This window comes from Trachypithecus francoisi, unplaced genomic scaffold (assembly GCF_009764315.1).
Source record: "Trachypithecus francoisi isolate TF-2019V2 unplaced genomic scaffold, Tfra_2.0 Lachesis_group0, whole genome shotgun sequence".
NCBI classification, from domain to species: Eukaryota; Metazoa; Chordata; class Mammalia; order Primates; family Cercopithecidae; genus Trachypithecus; species Trachypithecus francoisi.
The window spans coordinates 116,414,153-116,436,440 of NW_022681453.1; the positions used below are offsets into that span (position 1 = coordinate 116,414,153).

Consider the following 22,288-nt stretch of genomic DNA (forward strand, 5'->3'; position numbering starts at 1 on the left):
GGTCTGTGCTGAGGAGGACTAGGGTAAGAGGAAAGAAGCCTCTTGGCGGTTGAGATAGAGAAAAGCATCTGTCTCCTGCCCATCCCTGGGCAATGGAACATCTCCATGTAAAACCCGATTGTACCTTCTGTTTACTGAGAAAGGAGAAAACTGCCTTAGGGCGAAAGGTGGGACTTGCTAGCGCAATGCTGCTCTTTATGCACTAAAAAGGTTTATGAAGATGTTTGCATATGCATATCAAGGCACAGCACTTTTCCTTAAACTTATTCATGTCACAGAGATCTTTATTCATACGTCTTACTGCTGACCTTCTCCCTATGATGATCCTATTATCCTGCCACTTACCTTTTTCTAAGATGGTAAAGATAATTATCAATAAATACTAAAGGAACTCAGAGACCGGTGCCAGTGCAGGTCCTCTGTATGCTGAGTGCCGGTCCCCTAGGCCCACTTTTTCTTTCTCTATGCTTTGTCTCTGTGTCTCATTTCTTTTCTCAAGTCTCTCATTCCACCTAACGAGAAACGCCCACAGGTGTGGAGGGGCAGGCCACCCCTTCAAACATATAATAGTGCAAATAATTTTCACAATTCAAACCCCTCTGTGATCAGGAAGAAGGAAAGGATGTCCTCTCACCACTTCTATTTAACATTGTGCTGGAGGTTCTAGCCAGGGCAATTAGCCAAGAAAAACAAAAAGAAAAACCATACAAATTGGAAATGAAGTGAAACTCTGTTTGTATGTGACACCATCTTGCATAGGGAAAATCCTAAGGATTCCACCAAAAAAAACTGTTAGAACTAACACAAGAGGCCGGGCGCGGTGGCTCAAGCCTGTAATCCCAGCACTTTGGGAGGCTGAGACGGGCGGATCACGAGGTCAGGAGATCGAGACCATCCTGGCTAACACGGTGAAACCCCGTCTCTACTAAAAAATACAAAAAACTAGCCAGGCGAGGTGGCGGGCGCCTGTAGTCCCAGCTACTCGGGAGGCTGAGGCAGGAGAATGGCGTAAACCCGGGAGGCGGAGCTTGCAGTGAGCTGAGATCCGGCCACTGCACTCCAGTCCGGGCGACAGAGCAAGACTCCGCCTCAAAAAAAAAAAAAAAAAAAAAAAAAAAGAACTAACACAAGAGTTCAGCAACATAGCAGGACACAAGATCAATATACAAAAAATCAGCTGTATTTCCATGTGCTAACAATGAACAACCTAAAAATGAAATTAAGGACAACAATTCCACTTACAATGGCATCAAAAAAATAAATTAAAAAAGTTAGGAATACATTTAACAAAAGAAATGTAAGACTTGCACATTGAAAACTACAGAGCATTGCTGAAAGAAATGAAAGGCCTTAAATGAAACATCTCATGTTCAAAGTTTGGAAGACTTAAGATGGCAATACTCCCCAAGGTGACCTACAGATTTACTGTAATTCCTATTAAAATCCCAGCTGCCGGCCGGGCGCCGTGGCTCAAGCCTATAATCCCAGCACTTTGGGAGGCCGAGACGGGCGGATCACGAGGTCAGGAGATCGAGACCATCCTGGCTAACACAGTGAAACGCCGTCTCTACTAAAAAATAGAAAAAACTAGCCGGGTGAAGTGGCGGGCGCCTGTAGTCCCAGCTACTCGGGAGGCTGAGGCAGGAGAATGGTGTAAACCCGGGAGGCGGAGCTTGCAGTGAGCTGAGATCCGGCCACTGCACTCCAGCCTGGGCGACAGAGCGAGACTCCGTCTCAAAAAAAAAAAAAAAAAAAATCCCAGCTGCTGGCCAGGTGCGGTGGCTCATGCCTGTAATCCCAGCACTTTGGGAGGCCGAGGTGGGCGGATCATCCAAGGTCGGAAGTTTGAGACCAGCCTGACCAGCGTGGAGAAACCCCATCTGTACTAAAAATACAAAATTAGCCGGGCATGGTGGCGCATGCCTATAATCCGAGCTACTCGAGAGGCCGAGGCAGGAGAATCGCTTGAACCTGTGAGGCGGAGGTTGCCGTGAGCTGAGATCGCACCATTGCATTCCAGCCTGGGCAAGGAGAGCAAAGCTCCATCTTCAAAAAAAATAAATAAAAATAATAAAAATAAAAAAAAATCCCAGATGCTTTTCTTGCAGAAATTGATTAACTGACCTAAAATTCATATGGAAATGCAAGCGACACAGAGGAGCCAACACAATCCTGAAAAAAGAACAAGGACACACTTCTTCGTTTCAAAATCTACTACAAAGGTATAGTAATCAAGATAGTGTGGTACTGGCATAAGGATAGACATACAGATTAAAAGAACAGAACTGAGAGTACAGAAATAAACCCCTGTAATGATGGTTAACTGATTTTTGGACAAAGCTGTCAGGACAATTCAATGGGAGAAAGAAGTCTTTTAACAAATGATGTTAGGACACGTGGATATACACATACAAAAGAATAAAGTTGGACTCCTACCTCATACTATATTCAAAAATTAAAATGGATCAAAGAATTAAAGAGCTAAAACTATAAAAGTCTTTAAAAAACATAAATCTTTGTGACTGGGTTTTCAAGATGAACCTTGAAAACATTAAGCCAGTCACAAAGGCCATATATTGTATGATTCTGTTTATATGAAATGTCCACAGTAGGCAAATATATAGAGAGATGAAGTAGGTTAGTGACTGCCAGGGGCTGGAGAGTAGGGGGTGGAAAAGATGGAGAGGGATTGCTTATGAGTTGAGGGCTTTTCTTTTTAGGGTGATAAGTATGTTTTAAAAATAGTGATAGTAGTGATTCTTGCACAGCTCTGTGAATATATTAATACTTAAAACACCACTGAAGACTTTCTTTTTTTTTTTTTTTTTTTTTTTTTTTTTTGAGGCGGAGTCTCGCTCTGTCGCCCAGGCTGGAGTGCAGTGGCCGGATCTCAGCTCACTGCAAGCTCCGCCTCCCGGTTTACGCCATTCTCCTGCCTCAGCCTCCCGAGTAGCTGGGACTACAGGCGCCCGCCACGTCGCCCGGCTAGTTTTTGTATTTTTAGTAGAGACGGGGTTTCACCGTGTTCGCCAGGATGGTCTCGATCTCCTGACCTCGTGATCCGCCCGTCTCGGCCTCCCAAAGTGCTGGGATTACAGGCTTGAGCCACCGCGCCCGGCCGATAAGACTTTCAAGGGTAGATTTTATGTATGTGAATTAAATCTTAGTAAAACTATGACTTCAAAAGTGTTCATGCAATGTCTACACTTGAATAAAGTATAATAAAAATATGCATTCCTACAATATTAAAATAAGTTCACTTCAACATCGGATGCTGTTGGTTCCAAGCTATCAGAAGTTAGAATTTCCAAATAAAATGTTAGTTTGAAATACATAAATGCTTACATGTAGCACTTTAGCAATCAATTCTCCACCTTCAGGCCCAATATCATTAAACATGAGGTTTAAGTAAATGAGATTAAGTTGTTTCTGTAAGAGAAAATAAGCTATTACACATTATTATTATTGGAAACTGATCAGTTTTACATACATACACACAGTATATATATATATATATAATATATATATATATATATATATATACATGCACACACACAGTATATACTTTATTTGAAAAAGTGTTTTCCTCGAAAGAAAATCTTTATAACCAAGAAAAACTGTATCCTAGCAAAAACAACTACCATTAAGGAAAAAAAAAAATCATTCTCATGTAAACAAAATATAATTACAATATAAATGAAAGAAAAACTTTCATTTTGATCAATCTGAAAGATGGATGTGGTGTATATGTTTGATCATGGTGTACAAGTTTGCAAAAGAACTCAGGAGCTCTAGCTACTGGCTCCATTGAGACCAAATTCACAGTGGGTTTCCAGTATATTTCAAGTGTTCTAGCACAGAGTCGGAACCCTTAACATCGGGTAAAACTAGTGTTTTATGTGTGTGTCATTAGACTAATTGGTTTCACTATAAACGGAACTAAGGACATTTTGTAGTAAAATAATACCTGAACCAGTTTCGCAGCATAGTATGCACCAACATCACTTAGAAGGTTATATCCAACATCCAAACCTGAAGCACAGATGAATAGAGCTGATATTCCTTATAAAGAATACTTAAAATCAGATCAATGAAAAGCAGGAGGTATTGATTCTTATGGAAACATACCATTAATATACAGACAATTCTTTAAAATTCTGGAAAGAATCCAAAAATCTTCACCTGTAACTCTTTCTACTGGCACTAAGCGATTGTTTCCAGCAATGTTTAATGTGATTCCTGCTGCTAGCCTGTTAAAATAAAAAAAAAAAAAGATTTTGAAATAGAAACCCAGTAAAGAATTAAAGTATGTTTCCTTCATGTATAGTCATATCACAGATAACAGTTACTGGAAGCAAGCATATAGTAAGTAGACTTATATAGTATATTTATAACAGGTAACTTAAAACTACTGAACATTCTGCAGACTGCAAAGTGCTTTAAAAGATTCCATATAATTTCTCTCTCACACACACTCACACTCACACAAACAGTATCCCCACTTTATAGATAATAACACTGAAAACTTCAATGATTTTCTTAGACAAACCCAGCTCAGGTCAAGCGCGGTGGTCACGCCTGTTAATCTCAGCACTTTGGGAGGCCAAGGCGGGCGGATCGCCTGAGGTCAGGAGTTCAAGACCAGCCTGGCCAACATGGGGAAACCCTGTCTCTACTAAAAATACAAAAATTAGCCAGGCATGGTGGCGGGCGCCTGTAATCACAGCTACTCAGGAGGCTGAGGCAGGAGAACTGCTTGAACCCAGGAGGCAGAGTTTGCAGTGAGCCAAGATCATGCCACTGCACTCTAGCCTGGGCGACAGAGGGACACACTAGTCTCAGGAAAAAAAAAAAAAAAAAAGATTCACCCCGCCCACATACACAAAAAAAAGATTCACCCCGCCCACAGAAGTTAAAGATCACTCTGGAGCCCAAGCTTGGGTACTCCCGGTCTAGTGATCTTTCCTGAATGCTATACCACCTCTAAGACCTACTAACAGTGTTGCTCGTCTGCTTACTTACCTGAATCAAACGGTGTATCCATTTTACCAAGCATTTTCAAATGGCTATAAAATCACTCAATATGTTAGGATTTTCACACATATGAATATAAGCAAACACTATTAATGTAATTAAGTATTTGTCTTTCTTACCCCTTTTTAATTTCTTCATCCACTTCTTGGAGTATACGCAATATAAAAGGATTAATTTTCTGGGATTTTTCCATACACAGGTTAGAATAATGTTCCTGGAGACCAGATTCTGGAGATTCTGAAAAATATATGCATCCTCCATCACATATAAATTATTCTAGAAACTTTTTTAAATACCATAAAAACTATACTTATTTCAAAGATATGAGCTGTATGTGTGTATAGTGGGGGTAGGGAAGAAAAGGAAACAGAAATAAGGTTAGAAAAAGAGAAGAGAAAAATAATGGGATAGATAATTAAAACGCTGTTTGGAGAACTAGGGCCACTGAACCACCCACTGAGGCTTGGCAGACACTGGCTCAAGTGAGCACCCTACGTTGGAAGTGACATTAAGGGAGAACTAAGCTCCATTATGTGCCAGGCCTGGTAGCTGAGGAAAATGACTTCCAAAGAAATTACATATTTTTTCCTAAACCATGCAGCTAATAAGGGCAGAGTGCAGAATCAAACTGATTCCACAACCTCTTTCCACTGTGCCCTATTGGGTTGCAGTGACTCAACATTTCTTTCTTTTTTTTTTTTTCAGTATCTCAGCATCCATCAGAGGAAAAGGTTTCTTAAAATAGCTTCATATAAAAACAATTTTATCTAATAACCTAACTCAAAAGGGATCTGAAAAATCACCTACTACCACAAGCTTCTTGGATACCCTCTACACCATCCCAAGTTTGAATGTAACTGTCAGTTCTTCATACCAAATCGAGGCCTGGCTCACAGAAGCTCTTCTCCTACCCAGCCTTCCATTTCCTCTTTCTAAAGGTGACTTTTCCCTAAGTTCTTAAGAAGACAGAAACAAAGCAGGAATTGAGATCTCCTTTCTGTTATACATGCAGCTTTCCTTAATGACCTTACTGTTTTCAGTAATACCTCAAAAGCATCTTCTGCAAGGCCTACGTCTTCTGGGGTGGAAGTTTTTTTTTTTTTTTTTTTTTTTTTTTGAGACGGAGTCTCGCGCTGTCACCCAGGCTGGAGTGCTGTGGCCGGATCTCAGCTCACTGCAAGCTCCGCCTCCCGGGTTCACGCCATTCTCCTGCCTCAGCCTCCCGAGTAGCTGGGACTACAGGCGCCGCCACCTCGCCCGGCTAGTTTTTTGTAGTTTTTAGTAGAGACGGGGTTTCACCATGTTAGTCAGGATGGTCTCGATCTCCTGACCTCGTGATCCGCCCGTCTCGGCCTCCCAAAGTGCTAGGATTACAGGCTTGAGCCACCACGCCCGGCCTGGGGTGGAAGTTATGCTGTTACTTTTCTTAGAAGCACAGGCCACTGTTTTTGTTTCTATACTTCTACCTTTTGTGGATGTCTTTTAAAAATTTGTGCACTGAGATCTCATTGCTCAACCAGCCTAGCTTTTTAGGAGCTGGCTTCTCTTCTAAGACTCTATATCTCAGAAATGTTGTTTACTGAGTGTCCTTTGCACTCTGAAGAATAATGAGTTTGCTAAACGGATCTGCAGAACAAGATGTAACATGAGGAACATTATATTTCAGATGAAAGCAAACAAAATTTTCTTATAGTTTTTATTTTTATTTTTATTTTTTTTAAGACGGAGTCTCGCTCTGTCGCCCAGGCTGGAGTGCAGTGGCCGGATCTCAGCTCACTCTTACAGTTTTTAATAACCTTTTTAAAAATAAATTTAATATACTTATTCCAGACAATTTGGAAATTTCTTTTTTTTTTTTTTGAGACCAGTTCTCAATCTGCCGCCCAGGCTGGAGGGCAGGAGTGCAATCTCAGCTCACTGCAACCTCTGCCTCCCGGGTTCAAGCGATTCTCCTGCCTCAGCCTCCCAAGTAGCTGGGACTACAGGCACACACCACCACACCCGGCTATAAAGACGGGGTTTCACCATGTTGGCCAGGCTGGTCTTGAACTCCTGACCTCAAGTGATCAGCCTGCCTCAGCCTCCCAAAGTGCTGGGATTACAGGTGAGCCACTGCGCCCGACCGGAAATTTCTAATATTAAAAGAAAATACGGCCTGGGCGCGGTGGCTCAAGCCTGTAATCCCAGCACTTTGGGAGGCCGAGATGGGCGGATCACGAGGTCAGGAGATAGAGACCATCCTGGTTAACACGGTGAAACCCCATCTCTACTAAAAATGCAAAAAACTAGCCGGGCGAGGTGGCGGGCGCCTGTAGTCCCAGCTACTCGGGAGGCTGAGGCAGGAGAATGGCGTGAACCTGGGAGGCGGAGCTTGCAGTGAGCAGAGATCCAGCCACTGCACTCCAGCCCGGGCGACAGAGCAAGACTCCGTCTCAAAAAAAAAAAAAAAAAAAAAGAAAATACATGTTACTCTGCAATCCCACTGCCAAAGAACAACCACAATTGAGGTCTAGGCATACATACTTCCTATAGTTTTTCTTTCATATGCATATTAAGTATTCTTTAAACAAAATTGGAATCTTTGGATATAATTTTATATGCTGTTTTTTTCAATTAACGTTATATTGTAAGCAGTTTTCCCATGTCACTAGATAATCTCTGACAATTTTAAATAGCATAATTTCTGTCATGTGGATAGATGCACATATTGAAAAAGCTTCACCTATTTTGGAAAATTTTCATGTATTTAAATGATATTGTAGCACAATATTTCCCAAATTGTATTTTGTGGAATATTCATGTTCTACAGGATGATCAAAGGAGTTCCAAACAGAATAGGTTTTATTATCAAGTATGTTTGAGAAGTCCTAAAATAAACAAAACTATACAGAGACACAACACTTCTCAGAGTATTTAAAACATGTGCACACTCTTCAAACTGTTAAGCTTGAGAATAGGGAAGATAAGAATGCTGCATTTCCGGCCGGGTGCGGTGGCTCATGCGTGTAATCCCAGCACTTTGGGAGGCCGAGGCAGGTGGATCACTTGAGGCCAGGAGTTCGAGACCAGCCTGGCCAACATGGTGAAACCCTGTCTCTACCAAAAAATACAAAAATTAGCCGGTGTGGTGGCGCGTGCCTGTAATCCCAGCTACTTGGGAAGGTGAGGCGACAGAATCGCTTGAAGGCCGGCGGTGGAGGTTGCAAGATTGCAGTGAGCGGAGATCGCGCCACTGCACTCCAGCCTGGGCGACAGAGGAGACTCCATCTCAAACACACACACACACACACACACACACACAAACACAAACCTCACTTGGAATGCAATCTACAAAATGCTGCTTTAGCGTCCTCCCCAGGAAACAAAGCAAGTAAATCCCAAATAGAAGATGGAGCTGGGCTCCCAGTAGGCTTCTTTCTTCCCTACTCTCTTCCTTGGCATTAAGAGAAAGATTGCCCTGAGAATCTCCGAGATTCAGCGCTGCCCACACCACAAACAAGGCACAGAAATGTGTCAGACTACAATTCATTTTCGCGAAGGCATGAAGGAATCTTAGACTACGAGCTAAATACAGCTAAACAAAATTATGGAAATATTCTTATTTAACAAGCTAGCCACAGATTTACAGTATTTAGAAGTTTCTGCTACCCTTCCTTTGACTTAAAATTCACCTATGTATTCTGTATGCCAGGATTTTATGGCACCAATGAATTGATTTCCTATACTGTATTCACATTAGAAGGAAAATAGCCTTCAAATTGTAAAGTAAAAACTAGGAAATAACCCAGCTACGCAGAAAAATGTAAAGAACCTGTAACCCAAATTTCATTTTTTCATCCACGACTCTGGCAGCATGTTTTACAATTTCCAGAGAAAGGACTTATTTAGGAGGCAGATCCCTCCAAAACATGCTTTTCTATACTTAGCCAAGCACTGGGAAATCCAAGAGATGAGCATGAGTCAGAACGTGGGTGCCCCACTCAGAATCCGCAGTGTGTACATTTGAACAAATTGTTATCCCAGCTTAAATTTCCTCTCATGCTAAAGGCAGAGCCTAACACTGTCCATTTCCTGGATCCAGTGAGTACTATTAAGCCAGCCTCCGAACACAGTTCCGTATCCACAAACATACTTTAAAACAAGCATATAAAACGGAAATGGCGTGCAAGGGGTGGCCCTTCAGGGTATGCTTAACTCGCTAAAGATCATTCATGGGCGCAGAAATATTTAAAATGGAGATAGCACAGAGGTGCAAAGTCAGAAACGGTATCAAGACCCTCATGCCCACCTGTGACCTGCTCTCTGGGACTTTCACAAAAAGGGGTCTGAGAAGAGCCCCCCAGCCACACCCTCCCGGATGGAGACCCTGGAGATCCCGAGAGCACGGCGACAGACACCATCTGCAGAACCTATCGCACAAACGGCGGGGACTCCTCTCCTGCCCTCGTTTCGGGGCGCCCCAAACCTCTGGTCACAGCTGGGGTTCCCAGGGGCACTCTCCCTCCGCGCCGCCTTGGGCTGGCGGGCTGCTAGGACTCCGGCCGTGGGACCCCGGCGTCCCTTGCGCGTTTCGTCCGGGCCAGGCCGCGCAGACGGGCTCCCTACTTCTTACCGCGCTGGCCCACCAGGGCCGCGCCCGGAGTACGGGCCTGAGTGGGGGTCCAAGCCGGGGACCTGGCCGGCGCACGGGCGGCCTCTTGGGGGCTCCCCATGCTCCTCTCACGCACTGGCCGCGGCGGCTGCGCTGCCATGGCGACCGCCCGCGCGCTTACGGTCCGCCTGCAGCTGTGAGGCGGCTATACCAGTTCCGCGCTAACCTGCGCCGAGTCCCACCAGCTGTGCCTGCCCGGGCCCAAGGCCTAACTGCTAACTAAGGCAGTGACCGCTAACTCTGTGGAGGTCCTCTGTCACTCTGCCCTGGTTAAAGGCAGCCTGAGGGAGGGCGTCCTGGCTCCTTTGCAGGGAGGAGTTCCCGAGATTTGAGGGGCTCCGCTGCTGAGCTAGGGCGGGGGCTACAAAGAAGATTATGACAAAGCCCCCTCCTGCAAAGTGTTCACCGGCCTGCCCAGCCAGCGAAGAAGCAGAGAGTAGCATCAGCACATGATAAAGGTGTAGGGCTTTGGGAGCATAAAGGGTTTTGTGCTCCCAAAGGGCGGGGCTACCTCCCCAAAGGGAGGGCTTCTTGAAGGAGGTGATAACTGGATGGCCGGAAGGAGGCTGCCAGAGGGCAGAATGCTTGGTGCGTTCTGGGCATGCGCAGGTACTTGAATGTACTCAGATCAGTACAGACAACCGGGAGGCGGTCGGGGCCAGATCTACATGTGTTACTAAAAGGCCAGGGGTTGCGTCTAGATCCTGCTGCTCCTGGCACAGAATGCCAGTCACTGAAACAATGAGAATTGCCAGGGAAGAAGGCAATTGCCAGGGAAGAACAAGATTTAACATGAGGAACATTATATTTCAGATGAAAGCAAACAAAATTTTCTTGTAGTTTTTAATAACCTTTTAAAAAATAAATTTAATATACTTATTCCAGACAATTTGGAAATTTCTTTTTTTTTTTTTTTGAGACCGATTCTCAATCTGCCGCCCAGGCTGGAGAGCAGGAGCACAGTCTCGGCTCACTGCAACCTCTGCCTCCGGGATTCAAGCGATTCTCTGGTGCTGCAGCCGAGGAGATGGGAAATCAGTCTCAAATCTGTCTCCCCAACCAACTAGAATCAGGGGTTTATATAGCAAGAAAGAAATGTGACCACTTGCAGGAAATCAGGAATTAGGGAGGGGTAAGGAAGAGGAGTTGGTCAACAGGAATCAGGTGGTAGCTTAGGGAATCACGATAGGTGAGGGATCTGGTGTCTCATTGTCCAGATGTGATGATCTGGTAGGTTTCATTTCCTTGATACTGAAACGGTAATAGTTTCCTTATCACCCTTGCAGGGCATGTGATGGTGAGGCAGGAAAATAGGATCTGGAGGTAGGGATCATAAGGCCGATTCACACTTCGGCTATAACAGGAAATATCCTCTGCATAGGGTGTACTCCATAAACGGCTTTGTAACCTTACTTCATCCTCTTCATTTACACAGGGCGTACTCCAAGTAACCAATGGAATCCTCTAAGGGGTATTTAAACTCCCAAAAAATTTGTAACGGGGCCTTTGAGCCCCTGTGCTCGGCCCACTGCCACACTGTGGAGTGTACTTTCATTTTTAATAAATCCCTTCATTCCTTCCTTGCTTTGTTTGTGCATTTTGCCCAATTCTTTTGTTCAAGACGCCAAGAACCTGGACACCTTCTACCGGTAACAATGGGAGTGTGGCTTGCTTCTTGGTGCTCTGCTGAAACCCTTAGGGGGAGCATGCAGATGGGCAGGTTGTGGGGCACCTGAGCTCGGAACCCAAGGCAGTGTTTAGGAGCGAATGCTTACAGCTTCTGAAGCGAAGCTCTGGTAGGCGTGTGTTACAGGGTGCTCTTTTAGTTTTGCTGTCTATAGGCGGATTGTGTTAATCAGCTCAGTTAGACCCTCTGTCTTATGGCAAGGACAGAGGGTTTTCTGCATCCTGGGGTTCTTGCCTTGTTGTACCGGTAAAATCGGATCACACAATGGGCTCGGAGAATGAATGCAAGGTTTATTAAATGGTGGAAGTGGCTCTCAGAGATGGGGAGCCAGAAAGGGAATGGAGTGGAAAGGTGATTTTCCCCTGGAGTCCCCTGGACTTTCCCCTGGACTCTCCGCTGACTACTCTGGCCAAATTCCCCTCAGTCTACGCATCGTTCTACCTGTGGATGGTCTGGCAGTGTCCGCTGGTGCCTGTTGGTGTGCTCTTCTGCTCCTCTGTTCCTCTCAATGTCCAGCCACCTGTGTGCTCCTCCACTGGTGTGTTCCTCTCAACATACAGGCGCTTGTGTCTGTGCCTACTAGGGTCTCTGGGTGTTTGTTTGTTTGTTTTGTTTGTTTTTTGAGACAGTCTCCCTCTGTGGTCCAGGCTGGAGTGCAGTGGCATGATCTTGGCTCACTGCAAACTCTGCCTCCCAGCTTCAAGTGATTCTCCCACCTCAGCCTCCAGAATAGCTGGGATTACAGACGCCCACCACTATGCCTAGCTAATTTTGCACTTTTAGTAGAGACAGAGTTTCATCATGTTGGCCAGGCTAGTCTCAAACTCCTGACCTCAAGTGATCCACCTGCCTCTGCCTCCCAAGTGCTGGGACTACAGGCGCGAGGCAACGGCGCCTGACCCTTTAACCCATTTTGGTTTGATTTTTGTATGTGGCAGGAGATAGGAGTCTAGTTTCATTCTTTTGCATATGGATATCCAGTTTTCCCAGAATCATTATTGAAGAAACTATCTTTTCCCCAATGTATGTTACTGATACCTTTGTCAAAAATGAGTTCACCATAGATGTATGGATTTATATCTGGGTTCTCTATTCTGTTCCATTGGTCTATGTATCTATTTTTATGCCAGTACCATGCTATTTTGGTTACTGTAGCTCTGCAATACAATTTTAATTTAGGTAATGTAACTCCTCCAGTTTTGTTCTTCTTGCTCAGGTTAGCTTTGACTACGCTGGGTCTTTTGTGGTTTCATACAAATTTTAGGATGTTTTTTCTATTTCAGTGAAGAAGGTCTTTGGTATTTTGATAGGAATTGCATATAATCTGTAAATTTCTTTGGATAAAATGGACATTTTGACAATAATTATTATTCTAATCCAAGAACATAAAATATCTTTCCTTTTGTGCGTGTGTGTGTCCTCTTTAATTTCTTACATCAATGTTTTATAGTTTTCACTGTAGAGATCTTTTACTTCTTTGGTTGAGTTTATTCCTAGGTATTTTATTTTATTTTTAGCTACTGTAAATGAGATTATTTTCTTTTTATGATTGTTTGCTATTGGCATATAGAAATGCTACTGATTTTTGTATGTTGATTTTGTATCCTACAACTTTACTGAATTTGTTTATCCATTCTAATAATTTTTTTGGTGGAGTCTTTAGGATTTTCCAAATATAAGATTATATCATCTGCAAACAAGCATAATTTGAGTTCTTCTTTTCCAATTTGGATGCTCTTTATATCTTTCGCTTGTCTACTTACTGTAGCTAAGACTTCCAGTGCTACATTGAATAATGGTAGTTAAAGTGAGCATCCTTGTGTTGTTCCAGATTCTAGAGAAAAGATTTTCAGTATTCCCCATTCGGTATAATACTACCTATGGGCCTGTAATATATGGTTTTTATTGTATTGAGGTATCTTCCATCTACTCCCAGTTTCTTGAAGGTTTTTATCATGAAGGGATGTTGAATTTTATCACATGCTTTTTCAGCATCAATTAAAATGATCACATGGTTTTTGTCCTTCATTCTGTTGATAGGATGTATCACAGTGATTGATTTGTGTATCTTGAGCCATCCTTGCATTCCTGAAATGAATACCACTTGGTCATGATGAATGATTTTTTTAATGTGTTGTTGAATTCAGTTTCCTGGCATTTTGTTGAGGATTTTTGCATCAAGGTTCATCAGGGACATTGCCCTATAGTTTTCTTTTCCTTTTCTTTTTTTTTTTTTTTTTTTTTTTTTTTTGGTGTGTCTTTATCTGGTTTTGGTGTCAGGGTAATAGTGGCCTCATAGAATGAATTTGAAAGTAGTGTTTCCTCCTCTATTTTTTCAGAATAGCTTGAGTAGGATTGGTATTAGTTCTTCTTTAAATATTTGATAAAATTCAGCATTGAAGCCATTGGATCCCAGGCTTTTCTTTGCTAGGGTAACTTTTTATTATGACTTTGATCTTTTTACTTGTTATTGGTCTATTCAGGCTTCAGATTTCTTCATGGTTCAATCTTGGTAAATGGTGTATATCTAGGAGTTTATCCATTTCTTCTAGGTTTCCCAGTGTGTTAAAATATAGTTGATCCTTGGAATTTCTGCTGTATCAGTTGTAATGTCTCCTTTTTCATCTCTAATTTTATTTATTGGGTCTTCTCTCTTTTTTCCTAATCTGGCTAGAAGTTTATTGATTTTGTTCATCTTTTCAGAAAACTTCAACTTTTCATATCATTTTATTAATTTTTTGGATTGTTCTTTATTTTAATTTCATTTATTTCTGCTCTGATTTTTATTTCTTTTCTTCTGCTTTTTCTTTTTTTTTTTTTTTTTTTTTTTGAGACAGAGTCTCGCTCTGTCACCCAGGCTGGAGTGCAGTGGCCGGATCTCAGCTCACTGCAAGCTCCGCCTCCCGGGTTCACGCCATTCTCCTGTCTCAGCCTCCCGGGTATCTGGGACTACAAGCGCCGCCACGTCGCCTGGCTAGTTTTTTGTAGTTTTTGGTAGAGATGGGGTTTCACCGTGTTAGCCAGGATGGTGTCGATCTCCTGACCTCGTGATCCGCCCGTCTCGGCCTCCCAAAGTGCTGGGATTACAGGCTTGAGCCACTGCACCTAGCCTCTGCTTTTTCTTTTATTTTTATTATTTCTTTTCTTCTTCTTCTTCTTTTTTTTTTTTTTTTTTTTGACAGTGTTTTGCTCTGTTGCCCAGGCTGGAGTACAGTGGCATGATCTCAGCTCACTGCAACCTCTGCCTCCTGGGTTCAAGCAATTCTCGTGCCTCAGCCTCCTGAGTAGCTGGGATTACAGGCACACACCACCACGGCTGGCTAATTTTTGTATTTTTAGTAGAGACAGGGTTTCACCTTGTTGGCCAAGCTGGTCTTGAACTCCTGACCTCAGGTAATCCACTTGCCTCAGCCTCCCAAAGTGCTGGGATTACAGGCGTGAACTATCACTCCAGCCTTCTACTAACTTTGAATTTGGTTTGCTCTTACTTTTCTAGTTCTTTAAGATGCGTCATTACATTGTTTATTTGAAGTTTTCCTGCTTTTTTGATGTAGGCACTTAATTCTATAAACATTCCTCTTAGTACTGCTTTCACTGTATCCCACAGCTTTTGTTATGTTGTGTTTCTATTTTAATTTGTTTCAAGAATTTTTTAAATTTTCTTAATTTTTTTCATTGACCTACTGGTTATTCAGGAGCATGTTGTTTGATTTCCACGTAATTGTATGATTCCCAAATTTCTTCTTGTTATTGCTTTCTAGTTTTATTCCACCATGCTCAGAGAAGATATTTAATATGATTTTGATATTTTTGAAATTTTTGAGACTTGTTTTGTGACCTAAAATGTGGTCTATCCTTGAGAAGATCCATGTGCTGAGGAAAAGAATGTGTATTCTGCAGCTGTTGGGTGAAATGTTCTGTAAATATCTAGGTCCATTTGATCTATAGTGCAGATTAATTCCAATGCTTCTTTGTTGATTTTCTGTCTTTATCTGTCCAATGCTGAAAGTGTCCAATGCTGAAATCAACAGCCATTATTATACTGGAGTCTATTTCTTTCTTTATCTCTAGTAATATTTGCTTTACATAACTAGGTGATCCAGTGTTGGGTGTATATATATTTACAATCATTATATCCTCTTGATGAATGAACCCCTTTATCATTATATAATGACCTTTTTTGTCTTTTTTTATAGCTTTTGTCTTGAAATTTATTTTGTCTAGAAATCTATTTTGTCTAATATATGTGTAGCTACTCCTGCTCTTTTTGTTCTCCATTCACATAGAATATCTTTTCCCATTCCTTTATTTTCAGCATATGTGTGTCTTTATAGGTGAAATGTATTTCTTGCAGACCACACATCGATCACTGGGTCTTGTACATTTAGCACCTCAAGAGCAATTCCTCAGAGCCCAGCACAGCATCAAGATTTGCCCAGGAATTGCAGTCCTTGTGACCTGGACTGCCTTTCAAGTTTATTTAGAACCCCCAGAGCACTTTATCCCACAATGTTGGGGCTAGCCAGAACTCAGGTTCCACCCACTGGCATGGACAATTCCCCTCTGGCTAGGGCTGGTCTAAATGCTCCCTCCATGAGCACCACCTGAATTTCTACCCAGTATTGCTTTCCACTGTGACAGGCAGCACTGAAGTCCATTACAAAGCCCCACAGTCACTTTTCTCTCCCTCCCCAAAGCACACATATTCTCTCTCTGTGCCATGTGGCTGCTGCTGGGGGATGGAGGAGGGATGGTTCTGACAATCCAGGACTGTCTTTCCTACCCTCTTCAGTGCCTCTTTCCTTGCTATGATGTTAAAACCAGGGACTGTGATTGCAAACTCGATTTTTGGTTCTTATGAAGGTGCTTTATTTTGTGAATAGTTGTTCAATTTGGTGTTCCTGTTGGAGGGGATGATTGCTAGAGGGTTCTATTCAGCCATCTTGCTCTGCCTCCAGGAATTTTTTTTTTAACAAGATGTATTTGTACAGAATTCTCTCAGCTATGACTCCCTGTTGAAGAATTTTCTTTCTGGTATAGGGAAGGCATGTTTTTCATGGGAGGTTTTAGCTCCTGTTTTCAAGGAGGGAAAGGGAAGATTAGAATACACTTCTTGCATCTGCCATTTTTCAAGTGTCTTTAGCTTAAAGTAATCCTCATATCAAAGTGGCATATTTTGGAGTGGCATATTCTGCTACTCTTTGTTACCATTACATGAATTTCCAGTCTGAAGTCAATTAAGGTTACTTTTAGTTTGTTTGTGGTTCACCGGTTTTTAGAAGGAATAGATCTGCTGAATGAGGTTTTAAGCAAAATCTTGAAATTCTTTTAACTATAAATGGATTTTTATGCTAACAGAGAGAGTCGCGCACCATGTTGACCTCAGGAACCTAGTCTTACCTGTCCAGTTTGCGCATAGACGGACTTGGAAACAAAAGCATGAACACTCACTGTAAATTTGAGAGGGCTGATTAGTTTCTTAAATGATTTTCTCAGGTGTTGGAGTTACACAAAGAAAGCTAATTGTTAAACTATGCAAATCTTGGCTCCTTCAAATGAAGATGCAACAATTATTAAATTTAGAAACCACCCCACCATAATATTGGATTGTAATAATGAGTAAATTAGATCACATTTGGGTAGCAATCCCTAGGGAAAAAATGGCCAATAAAGACCAAATCTTCCCCATTCTCGTTTACTGTGGTGGAATTACTGGCAAAGCTATTGCAAATCTGGGCTTTACAATCTCCTTTTATTAAATCCACAAATGAATGTGAAATATGGGCGTATATATAGCTTTCAGGGGGCCGTCAAATTGATGGGATATATGATTAAGGTGAGATAACATACACACACAATTAGATATTCTAAGCAGGTCTTATTATGGAGAAAGATGAATGTTAAGAGAAATAAGTTATTTCATGTGTCTGGAAGCCCAGACACCCTCATATTAATTCTAATCCACATAAATTTCTCCCAAGTGACTTTGTTGTAATGCTGCACAGTAAAATCAAGTCTAAAATCTCACACCCAAGAAGAATGATTTTAATAAATGCCAGGTTTCCTGTAAACGAGTGATGTTAAAACTCTAGGTGAGGTTGTGTCCAATTCTCTGCTCTTACTCACACTTCCTACGATGTTCTGAGAAGAGCCCTTTCAGTTATACAATTTCTTTATCTGTGAAATGGGCTAACAGTGATGCCTCCTGCATAGGATTGTTGTAAAGATTGATTAGGTTACTTTAAGTAAAGCCTAGAGTACATAATCATTGTTCTAGGTGTTCCCTATTTTTATTTGTATTATCGCCTCAGTCTACATACTGTGGAGAATTTTCAGAAATTTGCAAGTAGGAAACTGGAGATTTTACCTTACAGGACTAAATAGTATTAGATAAATTCTGCCTGATGTCTGCCTGATGTCTGCCTGATGTCAGTCATCTGCCTGATGACTAAATGACAAAAATGTTGGAGACAGCTAGTTTTAAACAAAATCAGTGTCAAATATTTCCTTTTATTTAAATAACACTGTCTCAGAGCTGGTTTTGAGTCCAGGCATAAAGCAACAAGCTCCTGAAGCACATAGTGTTGTGTTTTGAGGAACAGTAGTATTATGTATGGAACTAGAAATGTATCCCCTTCATCTAGGGACTAGGCCTCTGCAATGGATGAGAAGTCCAGATACTCCAGAAGGACTGCCTTCATGCTAAAAAGAAGTTCAAAGACGCTACTGCCAACCTTGCCACTATCATGTCATGTTGTTCTCTGCCTTTCCCCCACAGACTCTGTGTGTGTGTGTGTGGTGTGTGTGTGTGTGTATACTAAAGACTTACCCTTCTGAAATACAATATTCACATCTTGCATTTATAAGATTTATAAGCCTAGTAGTGTAAGTCTGCTGATTTTGTTTTCACTAAAGATTATCTTTAGTTCCTTTGCATTTTTTTTTTTTTTTTTTTTTTGAGACGGAGTCTCGCTCTGTCACCTAGGCTGGAGTGCAGTGGTGCGATCTCGGCTCACTGCAAGCTCCGCTTCCCGAGTTCCCGCCATTCTCCTGCCACAGCCTCTGGAGTAGCTGGGACTACAGGCGCCCGCCACCGCACCCGGCTAATTTTTTGTATTTTTTTTTTAGTAGAGACGTGGTTTCACCGTGGTCTCGATCTCCTGACCTTGTGATCCGCCCATCTCGGCCTCCCAAAGTGCTGGGATTACAGGCGTGAGCCACCGCGCCCGGCCTAGTTCCTTTGCATTTTCACATAAATTTTAGAATCAGCTTGTTAACTTCTACCAAAAAAGAAAAAAAAAGTTTGCTAAAATTTTGACTGACATTACATAAAACTATAGATCCAATTGGGGGAATACTGACATCTTAACATTATTGAGTATTCTAATCCATGGACATGATTTGTCTCTCCATTTATTAGACTTTAATTTGTTTCTGGGTTGGGTTTTAGTTCATTTCAATTAACTGCAGTTCCAAATGTCTCGCTTAGACAGAGTTAAGCTCCTTCCAGCCAGGCTTCAGTACTTAAGGCCGTGAAACTACAGGACCTCTGTTCTTTAGTCCGGCCTGCAATTTTCCCTGTGGCCACTTAGCCAGCCAAAGACTAATGGGAAGAACTAGTTAGTGGGGAGAACGGACTTTGCATTTGGGGCTACTCCAGATTCTAATCCACTATGCCAGCCTACACATGACTGTTAAAAGTTTGGCAGGTTTATTCTTCTCCCGGAAGTTCCTTTGCCTGTGCCTATTAAAGAGTTGTTTCTCTGCCTGACAGTCCTCAAACCTGCAAATGCCATCAGCCATGAGAGGGTCTACTTACAGGTCTCTAGTTATTTAGGAAAGGCTGGTGCAGCTCTAGAATATAGTGTTTTTGGGGGGTTTTTTTGGTTTGTTTTTTGTTTTTTTGTTGTTTGTTTTTTGTTTTTTGTTTTTTTGCTTTCTTTGTATCTTCGGCTCTCTGGTGGCTTTAGGGAAAAATACTACATTTTAAAATATGAGGTTTTTTCCCTGGTGTTTTCTCAGTGTTATGGTAAGAGCAAGAATCTTTTGCAACCTTCTACATCCTACTGGAAACATTCAGAATAGGCTTTTTTTTTTTTTTAAGTGAAATTAGGCTGGGCACAGCGGCTCATGCCTGTAATCCCAGCATTTTGGGAGGCCAAGGCGAGTGGACCTGAGGTCGGGAGTTTGAGACCAGCCTGGCCAACATGGTGAAACCCTGTCTCTACTAAAATTGCAAAAAAAATTTAGCTGGGCATGGTGGTGGGTGCCTGTAATCCCAGCTACTCCGGAGGCTGAAGCAGGGGAATCGCTTGAACCCAGGAGGCAGAGGTTGTAGTAAGCCGAAATCACACCATTGCACTCCAGCCTGGGCAACAAGAGCGAAACTCCGTCTCAAAAATTAATCAATAAATAAAATTGAAGTTAATCTCTCTCTTTTTTTTTTTTAATGTGAGTCTACGTGTTAGGGGAAGGAGTCTACACTTTAATTCTTCTAACATGAAATGCAAAAACCTAAATTTTATGTTCTGTCATAGTTTCAAGCAGTAAGTTTAATCAACTAGGTTTTAATTTTATTTTTCTTCAGGATAGCAAGTCTGGTGGCAGGTAAATTCTGATTTTTTTTTTTTCATCCTTTTCACAGTATTTCAGATTTTGAATATTTGAGCTTTTCTTCACAATAATGTCAAAAGACATAAAATCAGTAGAACATTCACCTAAAATTCATCAGAGAAATGATCCACAGCACGTCAATGATAGAACATTTTTCACTGATGCCTCTAATCAGAGCTTGACTGCCATTCCGTTGGAAATCTTCACATTCACAGAATTAGAAGAAGTGCATTTGGAGAACAACCAGATTGAAGAAATTCCCCAGGAGATTCAGCGTTTGAAGAACATCAGGGTCCTCTACCTGGACAAGAACAACCTGAGGAGCCTGTGCCCGGCGCTGGGGCTGCTGAGCAGCCTGGAGAGACTGGACCTGAGCTACAACCCCATCTTCTCCTCCTCCCTTCTCATCGTCAGCTTCCTCCACGCCCTGCGCGAGCTCCGGCTCTACCAGACCGACCTGAAGGAAATTCCCGTCGTCATCTGTAAAAACCTCCACCATCTCGAGCTGCTGGGACTGACCGGAAACCACCTGAAATGTCTGCCCAAGGAAATAGTGAACCAAACCAAGCTGAGGGAGATCTACCTTAAGCGAAACCAATTTGAAGTTTTCCCCCAGGAGCTCTGTGTTCTCCATAATCTGGAGATCATTGACCTGGACGAGAACAAAATCGGTGCCATCCCAGAAGAGATCGGGCACCTGACCGGGCTGCAGAAGTTCTATGTTGCTTCTAACAACCTTCCCGTTCTGCCCGCGTCCCTGTGCCACTGTAGCCAACTGTCGGTGCTCGATTTATCCCATAACCTCCTCCACTCCATCCCGAAAAGCCTCACCGAGCTCAGGAAGATGATGGAAATAGGGCTGAGTGGGAACCGCCTGGAGAAGGTGCCACACCTCATTTGCAGGTGGACCTCGCTGCACCTGCTCTACCTGGGAAACACAGGCCTGCACAGGCTGCGGGGCTGCGTCAGGCGCCTGGTCAACTTGCGCTTCCTGGACCTAAGCCAGAACCATCTGGACCACTGCCCGCTGCATATCTGTGCGCTGAAGAACCTTGAAGTCCTGGGACTGGATGACAATAAAATAGGACAGGTACGGATTCCCTTTCTGGCTGTGACTATGCTCTCATCCAGGGTCCTTCCTGCCCTACGTTGGTTCAGTGTCTAAACAGCAAATTTAAACTGACTTTATGGGCGAAAATCCAAGATTACTAAATATTCAACAAGGTGATACTTTGTATTACTTTCTTTTTCCCTAATAGCAGCAGTAATCATAATAGTAGCTAATGTTTATTTAGAGGGTGTATGTGCCAGTCACTGAGCTAAGTGTTTACATGGATCATCTCGTTTACCTCTCACAATGACTGTGTCCTCAATGATATATGAAGGAAGTGAGGGGCAGGGAGCTTAACTAACATGGCCAAGGCTACACAGCCTGTAAGTGATACAGCCGCGATTCCAGCCCACAGCTGCCAGGCTCCAGGGTCTACATTCTCCCCACCCCCAAGATGGAGTCTAGCTTTGTCGCCCAGGCTAGAGTGCAGTTGGGTGATCTCGGCTTACTGCAACGTCCGCCTCCCGGGTTCAAGCGATTCTCCTGCCACAGCCTTTCGAATAGCTGGGATTACAGGCACCTGCCACCATGCCCAGCTAATTTTTGTATTTTTAGTAGAGACGGGGTTTCACTGTGTTGTCCAGGCTGGTCTCAAACTCCTGACCTCGTGATCCCCCCGCCTCGGCCTCCCAAAGTGCTGGGATTACAAGCGTGAGCCACCGCGCCCAGCGCAGGGTCTATATTCTTAACAAAGACCATCTCCCGACAGAGTTTCCATTAACAGCAGATGTTTCTAATACATACAGCCTTAGAAGCCTAAAGTTTCATCCATAGGAAACTGCAAAACTAGATCTGTCCCTAGAGAAACTGTCCCGTGTGTGCAGGGTGGCATATTCAAAAATGGTCATTTAGCATTGTTGATAATCATGAAATTATGGGAGACAATCTAAATGTCAGTAGGGGAGTGGGCAAATAAACTTCAATATATTCATAAAATGAAGTTATATAGTAATTTAAGTGAACTGGTACTGTATGTGCCAATATGGATAGATCTCAAAATTGTGATGTTTGTTGAAAGGAAAACCTAAAGTTCTACATTAAATTGCAGAACATTGTGATACCATTTATAAATTTTAAAATCACACAAAACTATATATATATATATATATATATACATACACACATATACACACAACACATATTTTATGGATATTTTTATATATAATGAAAATATAAAATACTAACTGGAAGA

General features: G+C 42.5%; 2 protein-coding genes across 5 annotated transcripts in view; one reads left to right on the top strand and one right to left on the bottom strand.

The window, feature by feature from the left end:
* The window catches only part of LRRC34 (leucine rich repeat containing 34), a 23,579-nt gene extending 13,342 nt beyond the window's left edge, over positions 1–10,237 (bottom strand). The window contains exons 1-5 of one of the 3 annotated variants that reach the window (XM_033211666.1): positions 9,647–10,237; positions 5,154–5,271; positions 4,183–4,250; positions 3,968–4,032; positions 3,346–3,429 (exon numbers count right to left, since the gene is read on the bottom strand). In XM_033211666.1, the coding sequence (XP_033067557.1) occupies positions 3,346–3,429; positions 3,968–4,032; positions 4,183–4,250; positions 5,154–5,271; positions 9,647–9,785 (474 nt within the window). In that variant the 5' untranslated portion in view covers positions 9,786–10,237. Of the gene's footprint in view, positions 1–3,345; positions 3,430–3,967; positions 4,033–4,128; positions 4,251–5,153; positions 5,272–9,322 lie in introns of all 3 variants that reach the window. The other 2 variants (XM_033211663.1, XM_033211665.1) reach the window with 2 other exon arrangements.
* LRRIQ4 (leucine rich repeats and IQ motif containing 4) overlaps positions 10,185–22,288 on the top strand; it is a 25,443-nt gene continuing 13,339 nt past the window's right edge. Inside the window, exons 1-2 of one of the 2 annotated variants that reach the window (XM_033211662.1) lie at positions 10,185–10,273; positions 20,017–21,075. In XM_033211662.1, the coding sequence (XP_033067553.1) occupies positions 20,056–21,075 (1,020 nt within the window). In that variant the 5' untranslated portion in view covers positions 10,185–10,273; positions 20,017–20,055. Of the gene's footprint in view, positions 10,295–20,016; positions 21,076–22,288 lie in introns of both variants that reach the window. The other variant, XM_033211661.1, reaches the window with a different exon arrangement.